Source organism: Crotalus tigris, unplaced genomic scaffold, assembly GCF_016545835.1.
Source record: "Crotalus tigris isolate CLP2741 ecotype Arizona unplaced genomic scaffold, ASM1654583v1 scf7180000024342.5246164, whole genome shotgun sequence".
NCBI lineage: Eukaryota > Metazoa > Chordata > Lepidosauria > Squamata > Viperidae > Crotalus > Crotalus tigris.
Genome location: NW_024100512.1, coordinates 1,561,393 through 1,583,254, shown reverse-complemented (window position 1 = coordinate 1,583,254; position 21,862 = coordinate 1,561,393). Strand labels below are relative to the sequence as shown.

The 21,862-nt window shown below is 41.8% G+C and overlaps 1 protein-coding gene across 3 annotated transcripts in view; it reads left to right on the top strand.

The window, feature by feature from the left end:
- PTPRG (protein tyrosine phosphatase receptor type G) overlaps positions 1–21,862 on the top strand; it is a 780,345-nt gene that overhangs the window by 216,989 nt on the left and 541,494 nt on the right. For all 3 annotated transcript variants that reach the window (XM_039326607.1, XM_039326608.1, XM_039326606.1), the window contains exon 2: positions 10,731–10,835. In XM_039326607.1, coding sequence (XP_039182541.1) covers positions 10,731–10,835 — 105 coding nt within the window. The remainder of the gene's footprint in view (positions 1–10,730; positions 10,836–21,862) is intronic.

Genomic DNA, 21,862 nt, shown 5'->3' with positions numbered 1-21,862 from the left:
AGTTCTTGTCCACTGTGATCACCCCCTTATTATGTCTCAAGCTAGAGAAGGTAGATTTTTCCCCCTCCAAGATATAGGTTGCATAGAACATTGATAGACCCCAAGATGGTTAGCACCTATATGTCTTTTTGAAGATCTCTTATTATCTTTCTTGGCTATTTTTGTTATGGTAGGAACTCTAGATCTGCTCCTATGCAGACTTTTGGAAAGTTTTGTCACTCAATATGTTTACACTCAAACATCCCATTTAACTGACTGAGCTTCTGATTGCTTTTGTGTCAGTCATGCTCAGGCTAGCACATTTATTCATTTTAAAAACACATTCAGCTTTTGTAGGCACTTAATGTAGGCAGTGTGTCAAGCTCCCCATTTGGCAGAGGTGTAAATCACAACTCTCCAAACACTTAACCCCTTATTTGCAAATTAGCTTACTTGAAAGAAGCTCCTGGACATCACTTAGTCACCACCAAAATGGATGACTACAATGCATTCTACATTGAAGAGCATCCTAGAGCTGCAACTGGTCCAGGGTGGGTGGTGATGGGTTCACCTTGGTACGTCCATATTACAACTTTGTTTTGTGATTTGTAATTTGCTTCCAAGTGTGATTTGAGGTGCCTGTTGTCACCTGTAGGATAGCAATGGGTTACTTGCAGGATAGTTTCTCTTCAGTTGTTCTAGTCCATCCTGTAGGTTCAAATGAAAGGCTACGGATCCTGTGGATAAAAGATTGTCATCAGGGGGCCCCAGATAGACTCTTCTTTTTGTTTGCAGTACCAGTCTCTGGAACACCTTGTCCCTGCCAGCTTTTCAATAAACCTTAAAGGTTTGGTTGTGTTCCTTGGCATGGGGGTGAGATTGCTTTGAGGTTTTGAGATAGCATGATTTTTATGGTTGCTGTGGGTATTGCCTACAGTGAACACTTAGATATATCTGCCGTGGATTTGGGACTAAACATGTTGTTGCTTATTTTATGACTTTAATGTGTTGTTAGACGCCCAGAGGTGTTGTGGCAGATGAGGGGGAGGAACCATGCAAAAAAGGATGGATGGATGGATCGATGGATGGAAGAAAGGAAGGAAGGAAGGAAGGAAGGAAGGAAGGAAGGAAGGAAGGAAGGAAGGAAGGAAGGGCCTCTTTATTGCAGACACAATTGAAGGCATACATGCACAAATTTATCTCTTGTATTTGGATGAATCAAAGCTCTTATTTATGTATTTCTTAGAAATTTGAATATTCATAAAAATATCTAGTATATGTGAGAAGATGGTGACTCACAGCTTTGGATGTGTTTTACCCTTTCCAGCTGAATAAACATCTATACAGATCTCTGCTCCAGCATTTAAATCATATTGCTTTTTTTCCCCGACATTTCTGAGTCAACAGATATTGGGGTGTTCTTTTCACATCCCTAAAAGCAGTTCTTAGACTTGTGCATAGCCTGGAGGTAATGGAGCAATTTATAATTGCTTATTTGTAAGTTGGGGATCCAGTGAGGGACTGCTATTGCCAAGATAATTGCGTAAAACAAGAATCTTTGTGTGTTTGTGTGTCTATGCATAACAACATTATTTGAGCTGAAGAAAAGGAGTAATTGGGTGAAACAGTTTAAAAACCACTGCCTTTAGACTTTTGTTCACTTGATGGTTCTTGCTAATTTGTAAGTCAGTTGGTTTCCGCTTCACCAGTTTCATTTCTTGCACCTTCTCTTTCTCTACTTCCTTCTTTCTCTCCCCTTCTGATCTGGGGGTGTCCCCTTCTCTCCTTTTAATAAGGTGCGATTGCAGGATATTCTCTGCTCCCTTTCCATTTTTTCCCCCATTGTCTGGAACTGGAGATATCTCCACCCTTTCAATTTTCTTTCCCCAACCCAAAACAGCAAGAATGGGAGGAATTTCAGTTTCTTCTCTTCGTTTATCAGGAACTTCTCCCATTCTGGATCTCTCACTCATACCTTTGGATGGGACGTTTGTCTCGTTGGCTATAAAGAAGTTTCTCTGCACTTGTTCTCCAGTACAGGAGATGGATAATCCATGGATGGGTTTTCTCTGTCTGCCTGCTCTTGAGACCAAGTAGCCAAAGCTTGACACGCCCCCACTTCCTGTGGAGTCCATTCTTAACGAGGGCGAATTGGCGTGGCTCTCAGCTTATCAGGTTAGACAAGAAATCCATTGATTGATTATCCCTTGATAATTGGCTTCCCCCCCCCCCCAAAAAAAAAATATTTTCCACCTATAGGAATTTAACCACAAAATTTTCTGGGGATCAGTCCTGATCTCAAACCTAAAATTAAAAAGGGGATTGGTGGGGAGGGAAATTTCCCCACAGATATCAGCCAGCCCCAGGGCTCTGGGGGGTGAAAAGGGGGGGAAGAAGGCATCAGCAGAGACTACTTGCTGAACCTTTTCCCCAACCACTAAGTTTTCCTTGGGATCATCCCTGATCCTATATTAAAATTGAAAAAGGGGGTGTGGGGGGGGAAAACTCCCCACGGATCCCAGTCAGCCCCAGGGCTTGGAGGTGGAAAAGGGGGGGAAAAAGGCATCAGCAGAGACCACTTGCTGAGCTTTTCTCCCCAACCTTCCAAGGGATTTTTTCCTCAAATTGGGGGAAAAAATAACAATCTCCAGGTCCGGATTCAAACTTGAATTCGGATCATCGGAGATTCCCTAGCAGCCCAGGGCAACCGCGGGCGCCATTTTAGTTGCCGTTTTCAGACAACAAAGGCAATCCCTGGCTGGGATTACCTTAAAACGTCACAGCGCGCCAAATTTAAATCCCCGGGCACAAGCAGCTTCTGGGAGGCTGCGGAGCTTATCTTCAGAGGGAAACGAAGCACAGGAAGGGAGTAAGCCAACCAAGAAACGGAGGCTAGAGAACCCTCCTGGGATCTGCAAAGCCCTTTTTCAGGGAGAAACGAGCTGTGGCTGCCATCTCTTGCCAGAGAAAGGCAAACCAAGCTTAAGGAAGCTCTACATCATATCTGGAATCACTGATAGAGGCGGAATAGGAGCACACAACCAGCGCTCCACCCCCGATACACACATATAATAATAGGACAAAATATAATAATAATAAAAATAGATACATAAATTTTAAAAATAATAATAATAATAATAATTTAAAAAAAAATTTTTTTTTAAAAGCTAAAAATTAAGCGACTGCAGGGCCAACAGGCCTAAAGACAGAACACACAATATTATCATCATCACCATTATTGTTGTTGTTGTTATTATTATTATTATTTTACTATTATTGTTATTCCTATTATTAGTATAATAGTAATAGTATTAATAAGAATAAATTCCGCTCTAGGTGACCGCCATTTGATACCTGCTGTGTATTAAGTCAGGCCTACAGACCCTTTTGAGGTCGCCACTGATATTTTTTGCCTCCCTTTTCCTTTTTCTACTGGTGCACGTTGCCTGGTCACCTAAGGCCTCCGGGCGGAACCCAAGGAGTGGTTCCAAACGTGCCTTCGGTACCTCCCTCAGCTACCGTGACCTTAGCCCAGAGAGAATATTTTTGTTGTGGTCGGGTGATCAGGGGAACAGTCCTGGTACTTGTTCCAATTTCGCTCCCGCCAATACTTGCCTGCCTGAGCGTCTTCTCAGTTTTTCTGGGACTGCTCAAGCGGAATGGAGGGACCCTCGTTGCCTCAATCCATGAGCACGACCCCTCCACCTCCCAATTACGGCTGCAACACACCTTCTGACCAGAAGGCGGCAGGCAAGTGCAAAGCGAAGACAAAACACTCGCTCAAGAGGCCCTCCAAGTTGGCGGAAAAGCAAGCCAGCCGTAGGCACCAGGCCCTGGAGAAGGAGTTCTCCAGAGCGCAGAGGCAGGCCCAATTGGAATTGGTTCAAATGGCGGCCACCGAGATGGAATTACCATTGGGTCCATCCACATCAACCCAGAGCGCGTGGTCCATTCCAGGAACACCGCAACCACTGGACCCGCCATCTACATCAGCCCAACAAACAACCACGGCGGCAGGCACAACCACTGAGTCCAACTCTCCACCTGCGGTCACCACACCCAAAGGTAATGACATAGGGGACATCTGGGCAGATGGACGGCTAGAGGCCCTATTAACCAAAGTGGTGGACCGAGCCCTAGCACAGCGCTCCGCCCACCACGACCAGGGGCCCTCCATCTCAGCCATGCCACACTCGGAACTCCCCTCAGAGTCCTCAGGCATTCAGGAACCCGTCTCCCCGGCCCAGTCCTCCATGAGTGGTTATTCTTCACCACAAGAGGAGGATCAACCTGGGATCTCTATGTCAGAGGATGAGGAACTTCCCCCTGAGCCCCCCTCAGGGGGATTATTTAATCCCAACCGCTTCCTCACGATACTACGCAAGGCCACAGCCATTGCGGACATGGGGACGGATCAGTTTTCTCAGCCGCAAGCGACACCGGCCACCACATCCAGACCCGTATTCGTAGAAAAGGTGACAACGCAACACCATATACCTTGCCCCGCCATTTTCCTGAAAGGGATCAAGAAGCCATGGGACTCTCCCGCTTCCTTCCCATCAGTGAGTGGTACGGACAAAAAATTATACAGCACTGCCACAGACCTCAATGAGGCCTTAGAAATTCCTAAAGTAGATGAAGCCTGGACCCCCTTGGTCTCCCAGACAGCCATGGCTGGGGACCTAGTGGAGGCCCTTAAGGCAGATGACAAAAAGTGGGAACAAGCCTTTCGCAAAACCCACCAGACAGCGGCATGGGCCATCAAAGCAGCCACCTCGGCCTCCTTTTTTGTCCGGGCCACCCTCATCTGGTTGCAACAACTACAAACCATAGTTCCTATGGAGGACATACGAACACACCAGGACCTGGCTAAGATGGTAGCAGCCACGGAATACGCTGCAGACGCAACGTTCCAATCGGCCATTTTTTCATCCAGATCCATAGCATCCAACATAATTGCCAGGAGAATGCTATGGCTAAAACACTGGCAAGCTGACACCAAGGCTAATTGGCGGCTAGCGACCGCCCCTTACTCAAGCAACGGTCTGTTTGGGGAGGCCTTGGACCCCTATCTTGTAGAGAACAAAGACAAGCGGAAGGTCATGGCACACTTGAACAAAAGGTCAGACAAACGTACCACACCTTACTTTCGTAGGCAGTCCTTTCGCCAACCGACAACCACGCCTATCAGTCAGGCACCCAAGCCATTCACTCCCAGGCAGAACAAACCATACGGCCGCCCCTACGACAGACCGGGGTTCCAGCCCAGACAACAAAACCAGTTGAGACGACCCTTTCGTGGAACGGGTCGTCCGTACCGGAAGACAAAATGACTCCTACATAGACCTACCCATTGGAGGAAGACTAGCTCACTTCTTCCACCAGTGGGAGCAGACCTCCACGGACAACTGGGTACTACAAACCATCCAGTCCGGGCTGTCCCTGGAGTTCCTGGTCACACCCCCAGACCGACTCATCAACTGCTCGGTCTCCAGGAACCCCACCAAACGCAAACTCATGCAGGAGGCCATCCAACACCTGTTGGACATTCAAGCAATAGAACCGGTCCCAGCGGAATACAGAGGCAGAGGATTTTACTCCATCCTCTTTGTGGTTCCAAAGACTTCAGGAGGATGGAGGGCAATCCTGGACCTAAAAAACCTCAACCGCTACATCACATACAAAAAATTCAAGATGCAATCCCTTCAGTCCATCCTGGGAAGCATCAGAGAAGGAGACTTCCTGGCATCGATAGACCTCACGGAAGCCTACCTTCACATCCCCATCCACCCAAACCACCGCCGGTTCCTACGTTTCTGTTACGGGGGAAAACACTTCCAATACAGAGCTCTCCCCTTCGGTCTATCTTCGGCACCCAGGGTATTTACCAAGATACTAGCAGCGGTAGCCGCCAAACTGAGAAAAATCCCAATACGCGTCCAATGTTACCTAGACGACATACTAATCCAAGCAACATCCCTACAGACAGCTCAGGCGGACGTAAGGACCGTCATTCGCGTCCTCCAATTACACGGATTCTCAGTAAACTTTCAGAAGAGCCAGACAGTTCCCTCGTCCAGGCTGCTGCATCTGGGGGCCATGATAGACACAACCAACTGTATGGTCTATCTCTCCCAAGACCGGGTGGCCGGCATCAGGGAACTGGCTCGCTGGGTTCACAGGCAACGTTCAGTTCCGATACTAACACTTTCCCAATTATTGGGCAAGATGGTATCGGCCATAGCCATTGTACCCTGGGCCAGGCTCCACCTACGGGAACTACAGTGGTTTCTGCTCCCGTACCAACGGCAGAACACCAGCACATCCAACCACCTAGTCAGGGTCACGGCACATCAGACAATGCCCAGCTCCCCAGATTTTACTCTCGTTACTTCAACCCGCGAGCAGAGGGGACGGACGCTCTGAGAACTCAGTGGCCTCAGGGTCTGCTTTATGCCTTTCCCCCACTACCACTCATACCGGCGGTCATCCGAAAGCTGATTCAGGAGCGGGCAGAAGTGATCCTAGTAGCACCATATTGGCCACAGAGACCGTGGTTCGCCGACCTGATGAACCTGTCTCAGTCGCCCCCATGGAACATTCCCCCTCATCAAGTGTCCCTACACCAGGGAACCATCAGTCACCCGGAACCCCAATGGTTACAACTGACCGCCTGGCACTTGAGCGCCAGATAATGGCACAGGAACTATTCTCTCCCGGGGCCATTACCATAATTCAAGCTTCACGCCGTCCGGCAACAAACCGCATTTATGACTCCACTTGGAAAAATTTTTGCCTTTGGTGCAGGGAACGGCAGTTTGACTTACACAAACTCTACATCCCTCAGATAGTAGATTACCTCTTGGAGGGACTAGACAGAGGCCTCGCCCCCGCGACCATCCGCAGGCAAGTGGCGGCCTTGTCCACCCTCCTCACCTGCACGGATTCGGTTCCCTTAGCTCACCACCCCAGGATCCGCGCCTTTATCAAGGGCGCCTATAACACCAGACCTCCAGTAATTCACAGGTACCCGTCCTGGGAACTACCGCGAGTCCTTCACGCACTCACTCGGTCACCATTTGAACCATTGGCGACCGTTTCCTTGCGACACCTGTCGCTAAAGGTGGCGTTCCTGATTGCCATCACATCGGCCAGACGAATTTCGGAACTGGCCGCACTGTCAGTCAGAAACGACCTATGCATTTTCCACAAGGACAGGGTGGTCCTTAGGTTAGATCCTGCCTTCATACCGAAGGTGAATTCACTCTTTCACAGGACACAGGAAGTAATTCTCCCAAACTTCTGTCCAAATCCAACACATGACCGGGAGCGGCAGTGGCATACATTGGACGTCCGCAGAGCCTTGCGGCGTTATATAAAGCGTACAGAACCCTTCCGCAAATCGGAGGCCCTATTTGTGTCCTTCCAAGCGGGCACCTTGGGGCGGAAAGTTTCCGCGGGCACCATTGGAAGGTGGATCCGAAGCTGTATCGCAGAAGCTTACAATGTATCATCCCTGCCGCCCCCAAGTCATCTCACAGCCCATTCCACCCGAAGCGCTGCAACTTCGGCGGCATGGGCTACCCAGGCGTCAATCGAGGAAGTTTGCAGGGCCGCGACATGGTCCTCGCCTTCCCCGTTTATACGACACTACAAGATAGACCGCTTTGCATCGGCGGATGCCTCCTTTGGTAGGAGGGTCCTCCAGCAAGTTGTCTCAGAGATCAATCTACCGGCCTTATCTGTTTCCCACCCCTTGGGACAGTGAGGCTTTGGTACGTCCCATCCATGGATTATCCATCTCCTGAACTGGAGAAGGGGCGTAGGTCTTACCTGAACGCCTTTTCTCAGTACGGAGATGGATAATCCACACCCACCCCAAGGCCAGCAGGCCGCTAGTAGGGAGCTGAGAGCCAATACCTCGTCAATCATCAGCCAATTCGCCCTCGTTAAGAATGGACTCCACAGGAAGTGGGGGCGTGTCAAGCTTTGGCTACTTGGTCTCAAGAGCAGGCAGACAGAGAAAACCCATCCATGGATTATCCATCTCCGTACTGAGAAAAGGCGTTCAGGTAAGACCAACGCCCCTTCTCTCCAAACAAGTGTCCTTTTCTCTCGGAATGGGAATTCCTGGCAGGGACTGAAGTTAATTGAGCAGCTTGTAGATGGAAATCAGAAGAGATGTAACCCGTGAAATTGTTTGCCAAGAATCAACACTGTTTGAATAGCTCTTCAAATGAATCCACTATTTCTGTATGACCTTCCTCTACTGATAATCCAAAATGCGTTCTAACTCAAATTCCTCCATCCCTACCTTGGATGGAGGCTAATGGCGCACAAGCATGTAAGGGGCTTTCCAAGACCAAGAGGGGAACGTAGAAAATGATTTTTTAAAGACAGCTAGAAACCGCAGGTCCAGAGGCCACAAGACTGATATGTACAATTATGAGAAACATCCAGTGCTCTTGAAATCCTATCTCCCTAGATAGAAATGCACAAGGGAATAAATCTGAAGAAGGACAGGTATGATATGCAATAATGAACAGAGTCCTTTCCAAAGATGAAGGTCAGCAGAGTGCTTGGAGGAGGCCGTGGTGTTGCTATATAAGGAAAAGCTGAGCAGAAATTAGGCCACTGGAATAGCAGAAGGTCAGTAGGTATTTGGAAGCAGAGATGAGTGTTAGTAAAATGTTTCCTTCAGTGGAAATATGACCCGAGAGTATAAACAAACATAGCTATAGCAAAAAAAAATAAATAAAAATAAATCAGATCAGTTCTCATGATGATAATTTACACAACATCCATCCATCCATCCATCCATCCATCCATCCATCTATCTACCTACCTACCTACCTACTTACCTACCTACCTATCATTCAAATTTTTAAGCTCCTGGCGGTACACAGTTTAATCGGTATAATAAAAGATTAAAAACCAAACAATTTTAAGGTTTTGGGCTCTAAACTGGCCTTGTTCCATCTGACATTTTATTTCTTTTAAGAGTCTTCTTTCCAAAATCTTACAAGATACAGCCAGTTTCCCCCCTTCTGCATTATTTTGAATTCTTTGATGATCAGATTAATCTTCTTGTTGCCCTTTCCAGGCCAAAGCCCTCTCTGAAGAGAAAGAATAAGATCTGTATAAATTAGGTTCTTAGAGCATAGGTGCACAAGAAGCATTGAGGACTTCTTTGTGCTGACCACAGGAAGCAAAGAAAAAGCAAAACAAAAGTAGTTATATATCTTTATTAAGTCAAAGCTGTATACCAATTGAAGCTTTACAAAATAATGAGCACTCTTGGAGTATCCAAACTCTCTCTTTCTCTCTCTCTCTCTCTCTCTGTGTGTGTGTGAGAGAGAGAGAGAGAAAGAGAGTGAGAGAGAGAGAGAGAGAGAGAAAGAAAGAAAAAAGAAAGAAAGAAAGAAAGAAAGAAAGAAAGAAAGAAAGAAAGAAAGAAAGAAAGAAAGAAAGACCCATGTTCAAATTACGTGGGCAGGAAATAACATTTCTCTGAGAATAGTCTCCAGCTTCTGGAAATACGGTAAACGATGATGGGCTGCCGATTTGCTTCCAAGTCCAATTCAAGATGCTGTTTGTCACCTTTAAAACCCTACATGGCCTGGGATTGTCTTTTACCAGTCATATCTATTCGACCTATCTGGGGGGGGTCCCCTCTGTTAAGAAGGTCCATCTAGTGAGACTAAGCATGAGGGTCTTCTCCTTGGTGGCTCCTTTCTTGTTGTAACATCATCCTTGTGGTGATAAAGTTGGCCCCCACTTTGACATTCTCTCGAAAGGACCTGAAGATGTGGTTCTGCCAACAGGCTTGGAGACTTCAGGGTGATATGGAATCCATCAAGGGGTTGGTCTGATTATTGTCACTAGGGGGGGGGCTTATTGGCTTTTGTATTGGGGTATTATTTTTGTAATATAATATTTTAATTATAATAATGATTATTTAATAAGTATTACAAACAATTATTTAATAATATTACAAATAATTAAACAATTATTACAAATAATCAAAAATAATTTTCTAATAATTTTTTAATACAGTGACGCCCAGAGACACTGTAAGTAAGTTGGGCGGCCATATACATTTTCTCATAAATAAGTAAATCAATATTGGAAACATGTAGCATGTCGCTTCTGGATTTCCAGGGGCCGTGCCCATAACATCCTGAAAATTTGTGGCTTAGAACAGGGTCTCCAACCTTGGCAACTTTTAAGATTTATGGACTTCAACTCCAAGAATGGCTGGCTGAGGAATTCTGGGAACTGAAGTCCACAAGACTTAAAGTTGCCAAGGTTGGAGACCCCTGGCTTAGAGAACAATTTGGTTCAGTAGTTATCACATCCTCAGACCTGCTCAATAGGCTGCGCAGAATTGCAGGTTGCATATCACCCGCAAGCCCTTTGATTGATTGAGTGTTGGTTCCTTGGACAAGGTGAATTCCCATTATCTTTATTGGCACAATAGTTGCTGGTTTGTTTATTTGCATCAGCCTAATGTGGGGAACGTGTCATCTCACCTGTAAACAAGGAAACAGGAGGACAAAGGTTGGGGGAAGCAGTTCTGTCATATGATGAATTCCTCAGCAGAATTATTGTGCCTTAACCTGGGTATTTTTCGGCTGCACAGAGGCTGCTGATCAAATCATTTCTAAGAATACCTAAAAAAATTGAATTTTCTATCAGGAATTGTCACTTGGCTAATTGCCTCTGCTTTTTCCTCTTCTTCTGCTCCCCAGCTTTGACTGAAGGTTATGAGGGCCCCCTGCATGAAAGTCGACATGGCAGTTTGGTGCAGATCCGGAGGCGGAAAGCATCTGGCGATCTTTACTGGGCATATTCAGGTGAGTTGGGCTGAACAAGAAGAGTACCGCAGGTAAAAAGAACCAGGCCAGCTTTGCAGGTAGCTCATTCACTGTGAAATGTTTGCTTGATGGAGAACAGCACTTGCCATCTTGAGGGCCAATGTTGCTATTAGGTAGAGTGAAACATTACCATGGGCAGCTGGTTTTGAATAGCCTGAAAGGGCAGACAGTGATTAGTTTAGTCTATTATTGTTGTTGTTGTTGTTGTTGCTGTTGTTATTGCATTGATGCTGTTTAGGAAACAAAGACTTGTGAGATTTTCGCAACTTGGTTAGCCTTAGATACCATGGACCTTGCCTGGGGAATGTGCACACAGATACCATTTGGTGCTGCTTCTCGGGCAGAGGGATGCCCAGGAAGTGGGGCATAGAGACAAGATGGCGGACACAACTGCATGGCCAAAGCTCTCCCCTTTATTATATGTGGTGCATATACAGCACACATACAAAGGGAGTCGGGCTATCAATCCTGCAGTTGCAGCCACCACCTGTGGATGCCCGTATCCAAGGAACAAAATGTCCTGGATTGTGTAGTTTTCATGTTGATTTGGTGGCTGCCATTTCTGTGGCCACAGAGAAAAGTGACAAAAGAAATTCAGTTGCTTAGAACATTGTATTTCAGTTCATTGGTATTGCTAAAAGTCTTACAGAGAAAGGCTCTTTCTTTTTTTGTATTGCTTCTCAGATTATTTTCCCACTTCTGCTGATTTTTAGTTTAAAATGCGAGTAAAGTATTTTGACATTTGCTGTTCATTTTTTGTCAGCGTGGCGTATCTTGATTGTGCTTTTGAAGGTCCTTGCCCTTTACTCTCCATGGTTTATACTTAAGACGATTATACTCTGTGGAAAGAGAATATTCTTTGTCTCTAATGGATTTCAAGTTCAGAGTGCCTTAGCCTGAGCTTTTTATCAGTCAGTCACTTTTTTTCCCATCATGCTTATTATATTACCGTCATTGTTATCCCCAACTATGGCCCTTTCAGGCCATTATCCTTATGATGGGCTTGTAGTTGCAATTATTTGTAATGAAAAAGAGCCTGAAAGATTTAGAAATGAACGAATGAAACCAATAGGCCTTTGCTACCATTTTTTAGTCCCATTTAATTTCTGTATTCTTTATCCTTCCAGGTTTCAGACATTAAGAGTATTATAATTTGTTAACTATGTTGTTTTGGAATGGATCAGGTACTGCCAGAAACTATATCAGGAATAAATGTCTATAGAGATTCTCAGTCATCTAGGTCATAGTTGTCCCCAAAGTGCTCTATTTTAAAAAAAAAAGGCAACTGGACTGGGTTTTTTAAGAAAGAAGAAAACATTTCACTTCTGATCCAAGAAACTTCATCAGTTATGATCTGTCCTCCCCACCATGTAGTCACAGCGGATGAAGCTTCTTAGATGAGAAGTGAAACATCTTGCCTTTTTAAATAAAGCACTTTTGTGATTATAGCAGGAGTAAGCAGTCCGAAGCTATCCACATATTTTGGGCAATCGCTCTCGTCATCATGGTTAATAAGAACTGTAAACCAATACATTAGTAGGCCGGCAAGTTCTCATTCTATGGCACTATTTTTAAAAAAACCTATAACATAGAATTGCTGTAGTTGCTGCTGTGCAGAATTAAAAAATTAACTTTGGACAGACAAGGGGAGTGTGGTGAGATTATCAGAGGTTGCAAAGATTTGCAGAGGGATTGCATCCTTCTTCCGAGGTCCTATTAAGCAACCTCTCAGGAGAAAATACTAGCAAGAAAACTACATAGCCAAGATTCTATACAGTCCTCGTTTAGTGACTGCCATTGGTTCCTGTGAAATGGTCACCAAATAACATGGAAAACCAACCATGTGACTATTTGCTGCCATCTCATTCAGATAAAATTCTCTGCTACAGTTGTCTTGGGCCTGACCAATTGCTCCAACTTTTTGTGCCCCCCTCATAGGATGAAGAGATTGTTCAAACTCTCTTTTCCCGAGCTGCTTTCTTTGAAGCGCTTCTCTACAAAGTGCTCACCACAAATTAACAAGCTCAGTTCTGCGATCTTAATTAGTTGAATAGAATCCTCCTGCCATGGAGACTGACCAGACCTTAATCAGTTTCATATTAAAGGCTATTGTAATCCTAAGTGCCACCTTGTTCCAAAAATGAATTTTATAATTCCCATTTGTTAATCATTGTAGAAACATAGAAACATAGATAACTGATGGCAGAAATAGTCTCATGGACCTTGTGGTCCATCAAGTCTGTCTTTTAAATTTATTTGCTTTTTTGTTTTGTTTTTGTTTATTTACTAATTTGTTGTTGTTATTATTATTATTATTATTATATTTTATTAATTTTTAATTTTTGTCAGATGATGGACCTATGTTTATCCCAAGCAGGTTTCAATTCAGTTATTATATTTGCAAATGGTCGCTATCCGAGGGAGTTGCTGAACAAGCACCACCTAGTTACCAGGAGTGGAATTTCAGTCAAAGCATCTTTGCCTTTCACTTTAGGGATGAGATCATCACAAGCCTTCCTCCAGACTTAGTTCTCCCTTTCAAGCTTATTTTGAAAGCTTCTTAAGTTAATTAATAATAACTTCCCATAAATCCAAAAAGGAAAGATTAGTTATCAGGTTTAGTTTAACATTTATTGCTTCTGATGTAAGGGAAAGTTGTTATGAATTTACTTTGATTGTGACATGCTAAAGGAAGCAAGATGGGGACACATTTGTGTCCATCTTATTAACCAGAAAGAGGTTACAACTGAACGGAGCGGGTGCACCGTTAAGCAGAAATTGTACATCTTTTATTCATTTGTGAGACTGTTGTTGTATACTTGGCAAATCTGAATGTTTGTCCTTAATAAATCAGTAAAGTATATTTGGCATCTAATTGTGACAGTTTTCTTTTTTAAAAAGATGTCATTCCACTCTCAATAAAGAAAATGGATAAATAGGACAGTATTTCATATTCTCATCTCTATGCTTCAAATAGAGTAGCTATTTAAAAATAAAATAGCTCTTTGCTAAATGTAGTTTGTTTAATCTTATATCTGATTAATTTTGATCTATACCAGCCTTAAATGCAGCATAAAATTGATCACCCTATAAAGCAACAGAGTCAGCTGCCTGAGACATTTAAAAATAAAAAAATTCAGCCCTCTTAAAAAAAAAAAAAGCTGTGGAAGAGTTATTAACTATTCCAAGAAAGACTTGCCAGTAGTATGGTTTTGCTTCATCAAAAGTCCGGCACTTGGCTTCCGTCAATCAAATTCTGTATCCATTCATTATTCCTGTTATAACTGTCCATATGAAAAATGCCTCTGCAAGAGCTTGGGCTTCAGCACTTTAAAAATTAATGCAAGCATGAACAACTGAGCATGGAAACAAATTGCTAACTAATGTAAGTTGATACAGGACTGATGTTGCTTTATTCCTACAAGCATTCTGGCAGGGAATTTCTAATTGTCGGTTGCTAATTGCCAATGGCGAGAGTTGTACAGAGGGTCCTCATTTACCGATTTCCTCATATAGCAGCCCTTTGCAGATGCTGTAGTGATGAAAAAGTAACTTTGCAGCCAATTCTCACATTTATGATCTTCCCAGGTCTGTAAAGCAAAGGAAACTGAAGTATGTTTTAAGCACCTAGTGGCCACTTTGCTTTACAGCTGAATTGTCGGTGTCACTAAATCAGGACTACCTGTATGTATGTTCTCAAAGGTATTCCTTAAAGCAGAGGTCCTCAACCTTTTGGACTCCAGGGACCGGTTCTGTGGAGAGAGGTTTTTCTGCGGGCTGAAGGGGGCATGGTTTTGTGTGCTGCCTGCATCCCACGGATGGGGCTTTGCTTGTTTATGCGGACCGGTAGCTGGCGTGCCGCAGACTGGTACTGGTCCACGGACCAGGGATTGGGGGCCCTGCCTTAAAGGTTATAAAGAACTCTTTATATGGACAGTTAAAAACTGGAAGGTTGCAATACTGAACCTCAATCTTCTCTATCCAGATGTTTATATATTGATTGCTGCTCATTGCTGCTCATTTCATCCATATTAATTTGTGTTTTGTGTTATTTTATTCAATTTTATTCAATTATTTATTGTTAAGCACCAAAAAGGTATTAAATTCTGCGTAACTTGAAACACGGGCAAGCATTCAAATGTTAGTGCAGGCGTAAGCTTGTAGGAGACACCGTTTTGTTACAGGTTAGATGCATGTTTATATGAACCGAGAGACAAGGCAAAACCAGCGTTTTGGATGATGGCAGGATAGAAATAAGTCCAGAGGGAAGAGATAAGAGGTTTTAGAAAGAAAGATAAAAAAGAGTTGTCCTAAACACTTCTGGCCTTAGCCACATCTTCGCCGGGATGTAGTTTGGTGCAGATGATCTGTGAAGGTATGAAAGCTCATGGGGAAAAAATGGCTCCCCATTGTTTGTGTGAGATCAGTTTATGACTCTAAGAGGCATGTAGAAACAAGTGTGATATCTCTTGGCTAATGTCAAGGAAAGGTAAGTAGAATCAGATACGTCTGATTAACCCTGGTGGATCATCAGAAAATGCCAGGAGTGGGAAAGTCGGGGGGGGGGGAGGGAGAAATCCCTGTAGAAGACATGGACAAACCACTTTTGTTTAATTGCTAAGAAAACAACTTGGATGTGAAATTGGTTTGGCTTGAGGGAATCTTCCCTCTTCTTTAGAAATAAGGAATCACAATATATCCATAAGGCATGGAAAGAGAGAATAGAGAGAAAGAAAGGACCGCCCTTCTATTAAGTTCTAATTAAGAAATATCAATTTTGTTAAACATTATCTTGAGAATGTTACAGAACATTGTTACTGTAAAACCATTACAGAAAATTCTCTATTTGTGTTCCCCTTAAACAATGTTACTTTAGAATGCCAGTTTGATTTTATGTTTTTCTTTACCTGAAGGGACAATTTTAGTTACCATTTTGATGCTGTGTCTTCTAAAAACGACATTTTTAAAAAAGATAGAAAATCATAGTTTATGATCCATTGACACTGTTGCTGTTAAGAAGTTAGAAGTTATGACACCTTCCCATTGTCTAAGCCAGGGACCCTCAGTCCCTGGGCCAAGGCCTGTTTGAAACTGGGCCGCATGAGTGATGGCAAATGTGCGCTCATGCAAAGCTCCACTTGTGTGAATGGTAGGCCCTTGCGTTCGTGCACAAAGCTCCATTCGTGTGCACACCCTCCACTTGTGCCAATAGAGCTGTGTGCACGTGCACCTGCCCTTCACACGCCCTCCCCCTCTGTGCCTGGCCAGGCCGCCAAGGTAGAAAGATTGGTCTAAGCAATATATGAACCTCTAGTTCTTTATTCCACTCATTTATTTATATCAGCCTATCAAACTGATTTATTCATAACAAATATCTATAGAAACAATTTTTTTTTTAGATTTAAAGGATTTAACAAATATTTCTGGTGTCTCAGAAGCTGAAAATGCTTTTGGTCCATCTTGCAAAATACATACCACAGTTCAACAATAGTCATATAATGAAAGCAACCAGGGATCATAGTGACCATTGTTTAACTGTGGTAACCGAGTGCTCTGAGATGAAACGGCAAGTGAGTTTAAGGGGTAATTATTCCATTTTCTATTATATTCTGTGTTTTCAATTATATTCTGTGTGATATAGAATAAAATGAAGTACGGTGTAGGCAATAGCTGGATTTTTCTTTCAGGAACCAAAATGTCTTCAGGAAACTATGCAAGCAAGAAAGTAGAAATCAAACTAGAATAAATTTGATCCCATTGGGAGATGGATGGGGAGGAATAATGGTAGTCCTTGAGTTACGACTGTAATTGAGTCTGCCCATCTTTGTAGTCATAGACAGTTGTAAAGCTGCAACTGACCCAATTTTAGGACTTTTTTTGCAGGAGCCATTAAGTGAATGCCATGGTCTTTAAGTGAAACCAATGGTTTGCAATGGGCCAGTTTTGCTTAAAACCAGAAGTAAATGCCACTGCAAACATCCGTGAATTTGGTCTTATTGCCAAATGCCATCACATGACCCTGCAGAGGGCTGACTATCAGCACTTCAAACCCAGGTCATAAGTACCCCCCCCCCATGTAAGCCTGTTGTAACTTTGACCAGTCACTAAGCAACTGGTTGTAAGTCAAGGAGTATCTGTACAAACTCGGTTCTCTTTTTCATGTGCTACATTGCTCACTCTCATCTTCATTTTATTTTCAGTTTAGTTGTGCCACACCTCAGCTTTACCCAGTGATGTATTGAGAAAATCATTCTTATAATTTTGATTGTTGGCTTCTGACTAAGGAACCATTAGAAATGTAGTCAGGATCCACCCTATTTTTCAACTGTATGGGTTTGTCTTATCAGCCATCTTATATATCCTGCCATCATCCTGCTCATTTATCTTTTTTTTTATTCGTGTTAAGTGAATTCATAACTGAAGGAATATGTCTGTGTTGTGAATCTGATTGTCTAAACAAATCTTGCTTCCATGTTGTATATTAAGTGACATGTGGCAATTGAGGGTGTCTAGACATTGGGGAAAAAAATTAAGAAAAATCTAGACTACAGGTGTTTAAATTCTACAGAAATGAATAAGATGTTAAATGTACTTTGCTCTTCCTTGGAACTGTGCCCATTGTCAATATAAATCTATATTACTCCTTAAATATATCTTGCTTTACAAAAATTATATACTGAAGCAAAAGCCACAATTTAAATAAACAGTTGATTCATTATCAGAATGAACATGAGATCTTAAATAATGAATGTCACATTTATTTAGCTTTTATTACTGAAATAATGTCTGAAAGATTCATGTCAGCTGTTTTAAAGGAAAAATGGCGATAGAAAGGATTTAATCATTTATTTCAAAATTGTTTTAAATGGTTTGCTATCCTGGATGTTTTATTGCTGTTTGGGGCTGTATATTGTTAACTCTGTACTTTGGTAGCATTCTTCTGTTTCAGCATTTAAACTCTGTTTTAAATTTTACTTCATAACTGCATTCCTCATCCCATTTCAAACAGAAAAATATTCTCTGCTACCCTTTTAGAAATCTGCAATTGAGCTGAATAGTTTTTCGTAGATGTGCTATTCTCTTATCTGTTGACTAGTCCAGATTTGTAGGACCTGGGAAAAAAATACTGTTTTCTTTGTTTCACAAAGCATTGATAGCAAACTCTCTGTTGTTGTTGTTGTTTTTTTTATCAAATATGCTTCCACTTGGTTACTGTTGTCGGGAAAGAGCAGCAGCTTGAAATGGCCTTTATAAAAACAATGGTGTTCATTTTGTAATAATGATAGCATTCAAACAGCATAATAATCATTCTAATGGAAACATTTTAACAGTTGTCAGTATAGTTGCATATAATTCATATATGTCACTCTACACAACTGTCTTTTCCCATGGGAGATGTGAATGAGATAAATAAATCCCAGGCAATGTTTTAGTTCAAATATTGGATATCCATTGGCCATTATTAGAAAAAAAATGTTTAAAATTAAATTAAACAGATACTTTTAAAAGGATGCTATCAATAATAATTCTGGTTTTGAATAGGAAGTCCCTTATTCTAACGGTGCTAGTAACATACTCTCAACATGCCAACATAACCTGAAATTGTTTTTTTCCTTGTCTATGGCTTTTAAATGTTATATTTTCCTTGTCTGTGGCATTTTAAATGTTATGTTTATGTTACTATTTAAAAAAAGAGAAGGCTGAAGATTCCATCAAGTCAAGTTTGACTCCTCATGACTTCAGGAATACAATGATTGAAGGTTTTCTCAGCATAAAAGAGATATGCTTGTCTGCAATGCTTTTTCATTTTATGAGCTAGCCTACACTTTCCTGTGGTATGGGGACCATCCTGTCCAACTATTAACTGGCCTCAACAGATATTGAGCAGATTGCATCAACTGACACTGCTAGCTTCTATGATCTCAAAAAAGATTGTGAAGCGTATGGTTGGAGGAAGCTATTTCCTTTCATTAGAGATGTGATGTATACAGTGATAAGCTGGACAAACTGAAGGGGGGGAAGCTGAAAGGGTGGAAGGGTTTTCCAGTTATCATTATCTATACTGGTGATCAAGAAAGGAGATATTAACCAAATCAATGTTTTTTATTTGATGTATCTTTAAAAAAATTAATGTCTGGAATATGCTTCAGAATGGACTATTTCTCTGGAAAGTTACATTTAGAGTTCAAAAACTCTCTTTGGGATGAGTTATATCTGGTTATATTCACTAACCCAGGAACCAAAGAGGTAACTCAAGGGAGTTGAGTGAAAAAAGAACACAAGTAGGAGAAGAAGAGGCTGAGAAGAAGAAGGTGGAGTTAAATGTGTCATTGTTTTGGAATCAGTGCATTGTCACACAAGTCCTAAGACCAGGCTTTGACCATTAGTTGACTAGATTCTTGTATTAGAGGTAACAATAATACACTCTTCTGTGCTTTAAACTCAGCAAATTTTCCTGGTTATTTGTACTTGAAGCTATAACATTTTGCCTTTGGACAAAACTGGATGAAATGATACTATTTGATTGATCGTGCCCTAGAATACTGTAAACAATCACTCTGGTGTAATAAATTTGATACCAATTTGCATGTAGTTATATATATAAAGAAGTTATAAGAGCAACAAAGCTAATAAAATTGCAGTTAAAATTGTTAAAATTAATATCTGTAATGGAATGCATGGGTGACCTTGAGGAAAGGGTAGAAAATATACTGCTTGGGAAACAATCAGATAATAGGGGCAAGAGCCTCCAGTTGTTTAATGATCAGAGAAAGAAATGAAGGAAGGACCAGCTCTAATGGAGCAAACAGTTAAAAACGAGGAAGGAAGTTTATACTTTCAGACCTGCAGATTTCTGTTAATGTAACTTTCTAATAATGTAGATTTAGCACATCTATTCATGTTTCCTGTCTGGGTTACCTTGGAAGACTAACACTAGTCTTGCAAGTCTGAAAGTACAAACTCCCTGCCCTCTACTTTTAACTGCTTGCAGGTACTTTCTTAGTTTATTTCTCTTACCATTATGTGATTGTGGGCTCCTTCTGTTCTTGTTTGATTATCTCCTATGCAGCATCTCTTCTCTCCTTTCCTCAGGGTCATCCATGCATTCCATATCTGAATATTTTATGAAAGAATCTATGATTCCTCTCCCCCCCCCATGAAAAAAGATTCTTTGTAAGAGCTAAATGACAAGCACCTTTCTGATGGCAACACCTTATCCTAGGACTCCATATATTGATTGATAGAGTGATTATATGCTTAATTGGTTGAGGGATGTTAAGTTTGGGTACTATGAACAAATGCTAACCATCTTGATCCGACCCTGAGAGTAATCTGTAACTCTTCCAAGGACATTCCAATGATCTCCTTGATCCTGCCCATCCACCTTATCCAATGGTTTTCCTTTCTATTTCACTCAACCTTGCCGAGAATAGTTGCTATTTTTGTAGTCTGTCCTTCAGTCCTGTCATAATTCTGAAATATGTGTTTCTGTCTGTTGGTTGTCACTTCAAAGAAGCTGTTATTTGGACCAGGGCCAATAATTCTGTTCTTCTTGGAGTGCCTAAATCATTGGTAACCCTTCTCAAGCCATCCACTCTGGGGTGTTTATCTCCATCTTATCCCACTATGATTACATTTTAATCCTATTTAGTGAAATTGCAGCAATACTGGCCTTTTGTCAGTAATGCTTTTCAAACCTCCTCTCCCCAAAGGTTAAGTTGTTCACATTCAGATACCAATTGTAACCATACATATTAGGTGACAGCGTAACCTGGAATTGGAGTATTATCTGTATTTGCATTAATCTTTTACATCTTCAATTGCAGGGCAAATAACAAGTGAGAGAGGCTTTAGTTTCAGTTGTAAATGTCACGTTTCTTCCTATCTTAAAGATTTGTTCCAGGTGAAGCATTACAAATTGATAAAATCCTCAGTCTTAGCATGAAAATATATAGGTGGGATTGGTGAAGAATACCACCACCCACAACAAAAGCAATTGTGATGCATTTACACAAGGATAAGTGGAAATTAGCAGAGATCTATTTGGGGTAAGGACATGGAGCTTTTTTTCCTATGGGCAGAAAACTACAGAGAAACACGACCAGGTTTCCAGGATAGAGAATTTTTCCTGCAGTGCTAAATACTTTTTTTAATTGTTAATATGCTAATGTACTCTCTGATAATAATTTAATTTTTTTTCTTTGAGAATGTTGCACTGTAAAATGAATGGTATTTAGAAAGATATTCTTGCTTCTTTGCCTTCAAATATCCTTGCAGAAACTAATGAAATACTCTTGTGCCTTAATGGTGGACATGCAGTGCTGAAGAGCTCAAAGAGAATGTTAATTAGATTAATGTTCATTTTAATAGGGAATTGAACATATTGTCTTGTCTGGCATTCCTCTGCACAGAAAAGTTGATCATAGGATCTTTTCCCACCAGCATTTCATGGTAAATGTCTACTTTCCTATGAAGGCATTGAATAAAGTTTGACGTTGTGAATGTTAATGTTGTAAGCTGCCTGGGGTATCTGTGTGAGAGCTGGTAATTTTTTTTAATAAATAAAATAAGTAAAATTGACCCATCGCTTCTTTCTTCATAACATGGAACAATATGGGATGGATTGTCTCATTACCAGATGGATTCTCAGTTGGCTGAAAAACTATACCCGATATATAGTCTTTAATGAATCTAGGTCTAGATCAGGGGGCTCCAAATTTAGCAACTTTAAGGCTTGTAGACTTCAACTCCCAGAATTCCCCAACCAACATGTATTGCTTACTAAATGGGATATAAAGATTTACTTTGTGATTCCGACTTGGAGGAAACAAGAAAGTAAATAACCAAGACTGGATATAGCAATAGCAGAATGACTTAACGTATTGACTTTTTTTCTTAATTGGACATCGAATACGCTTTGTTTTGTTTTCCTATTCACCAATAATAAATTAATCACAATAGTCATTCAGTACTTTGGGGTTTCATAATGATAGCTGTTTTTATTT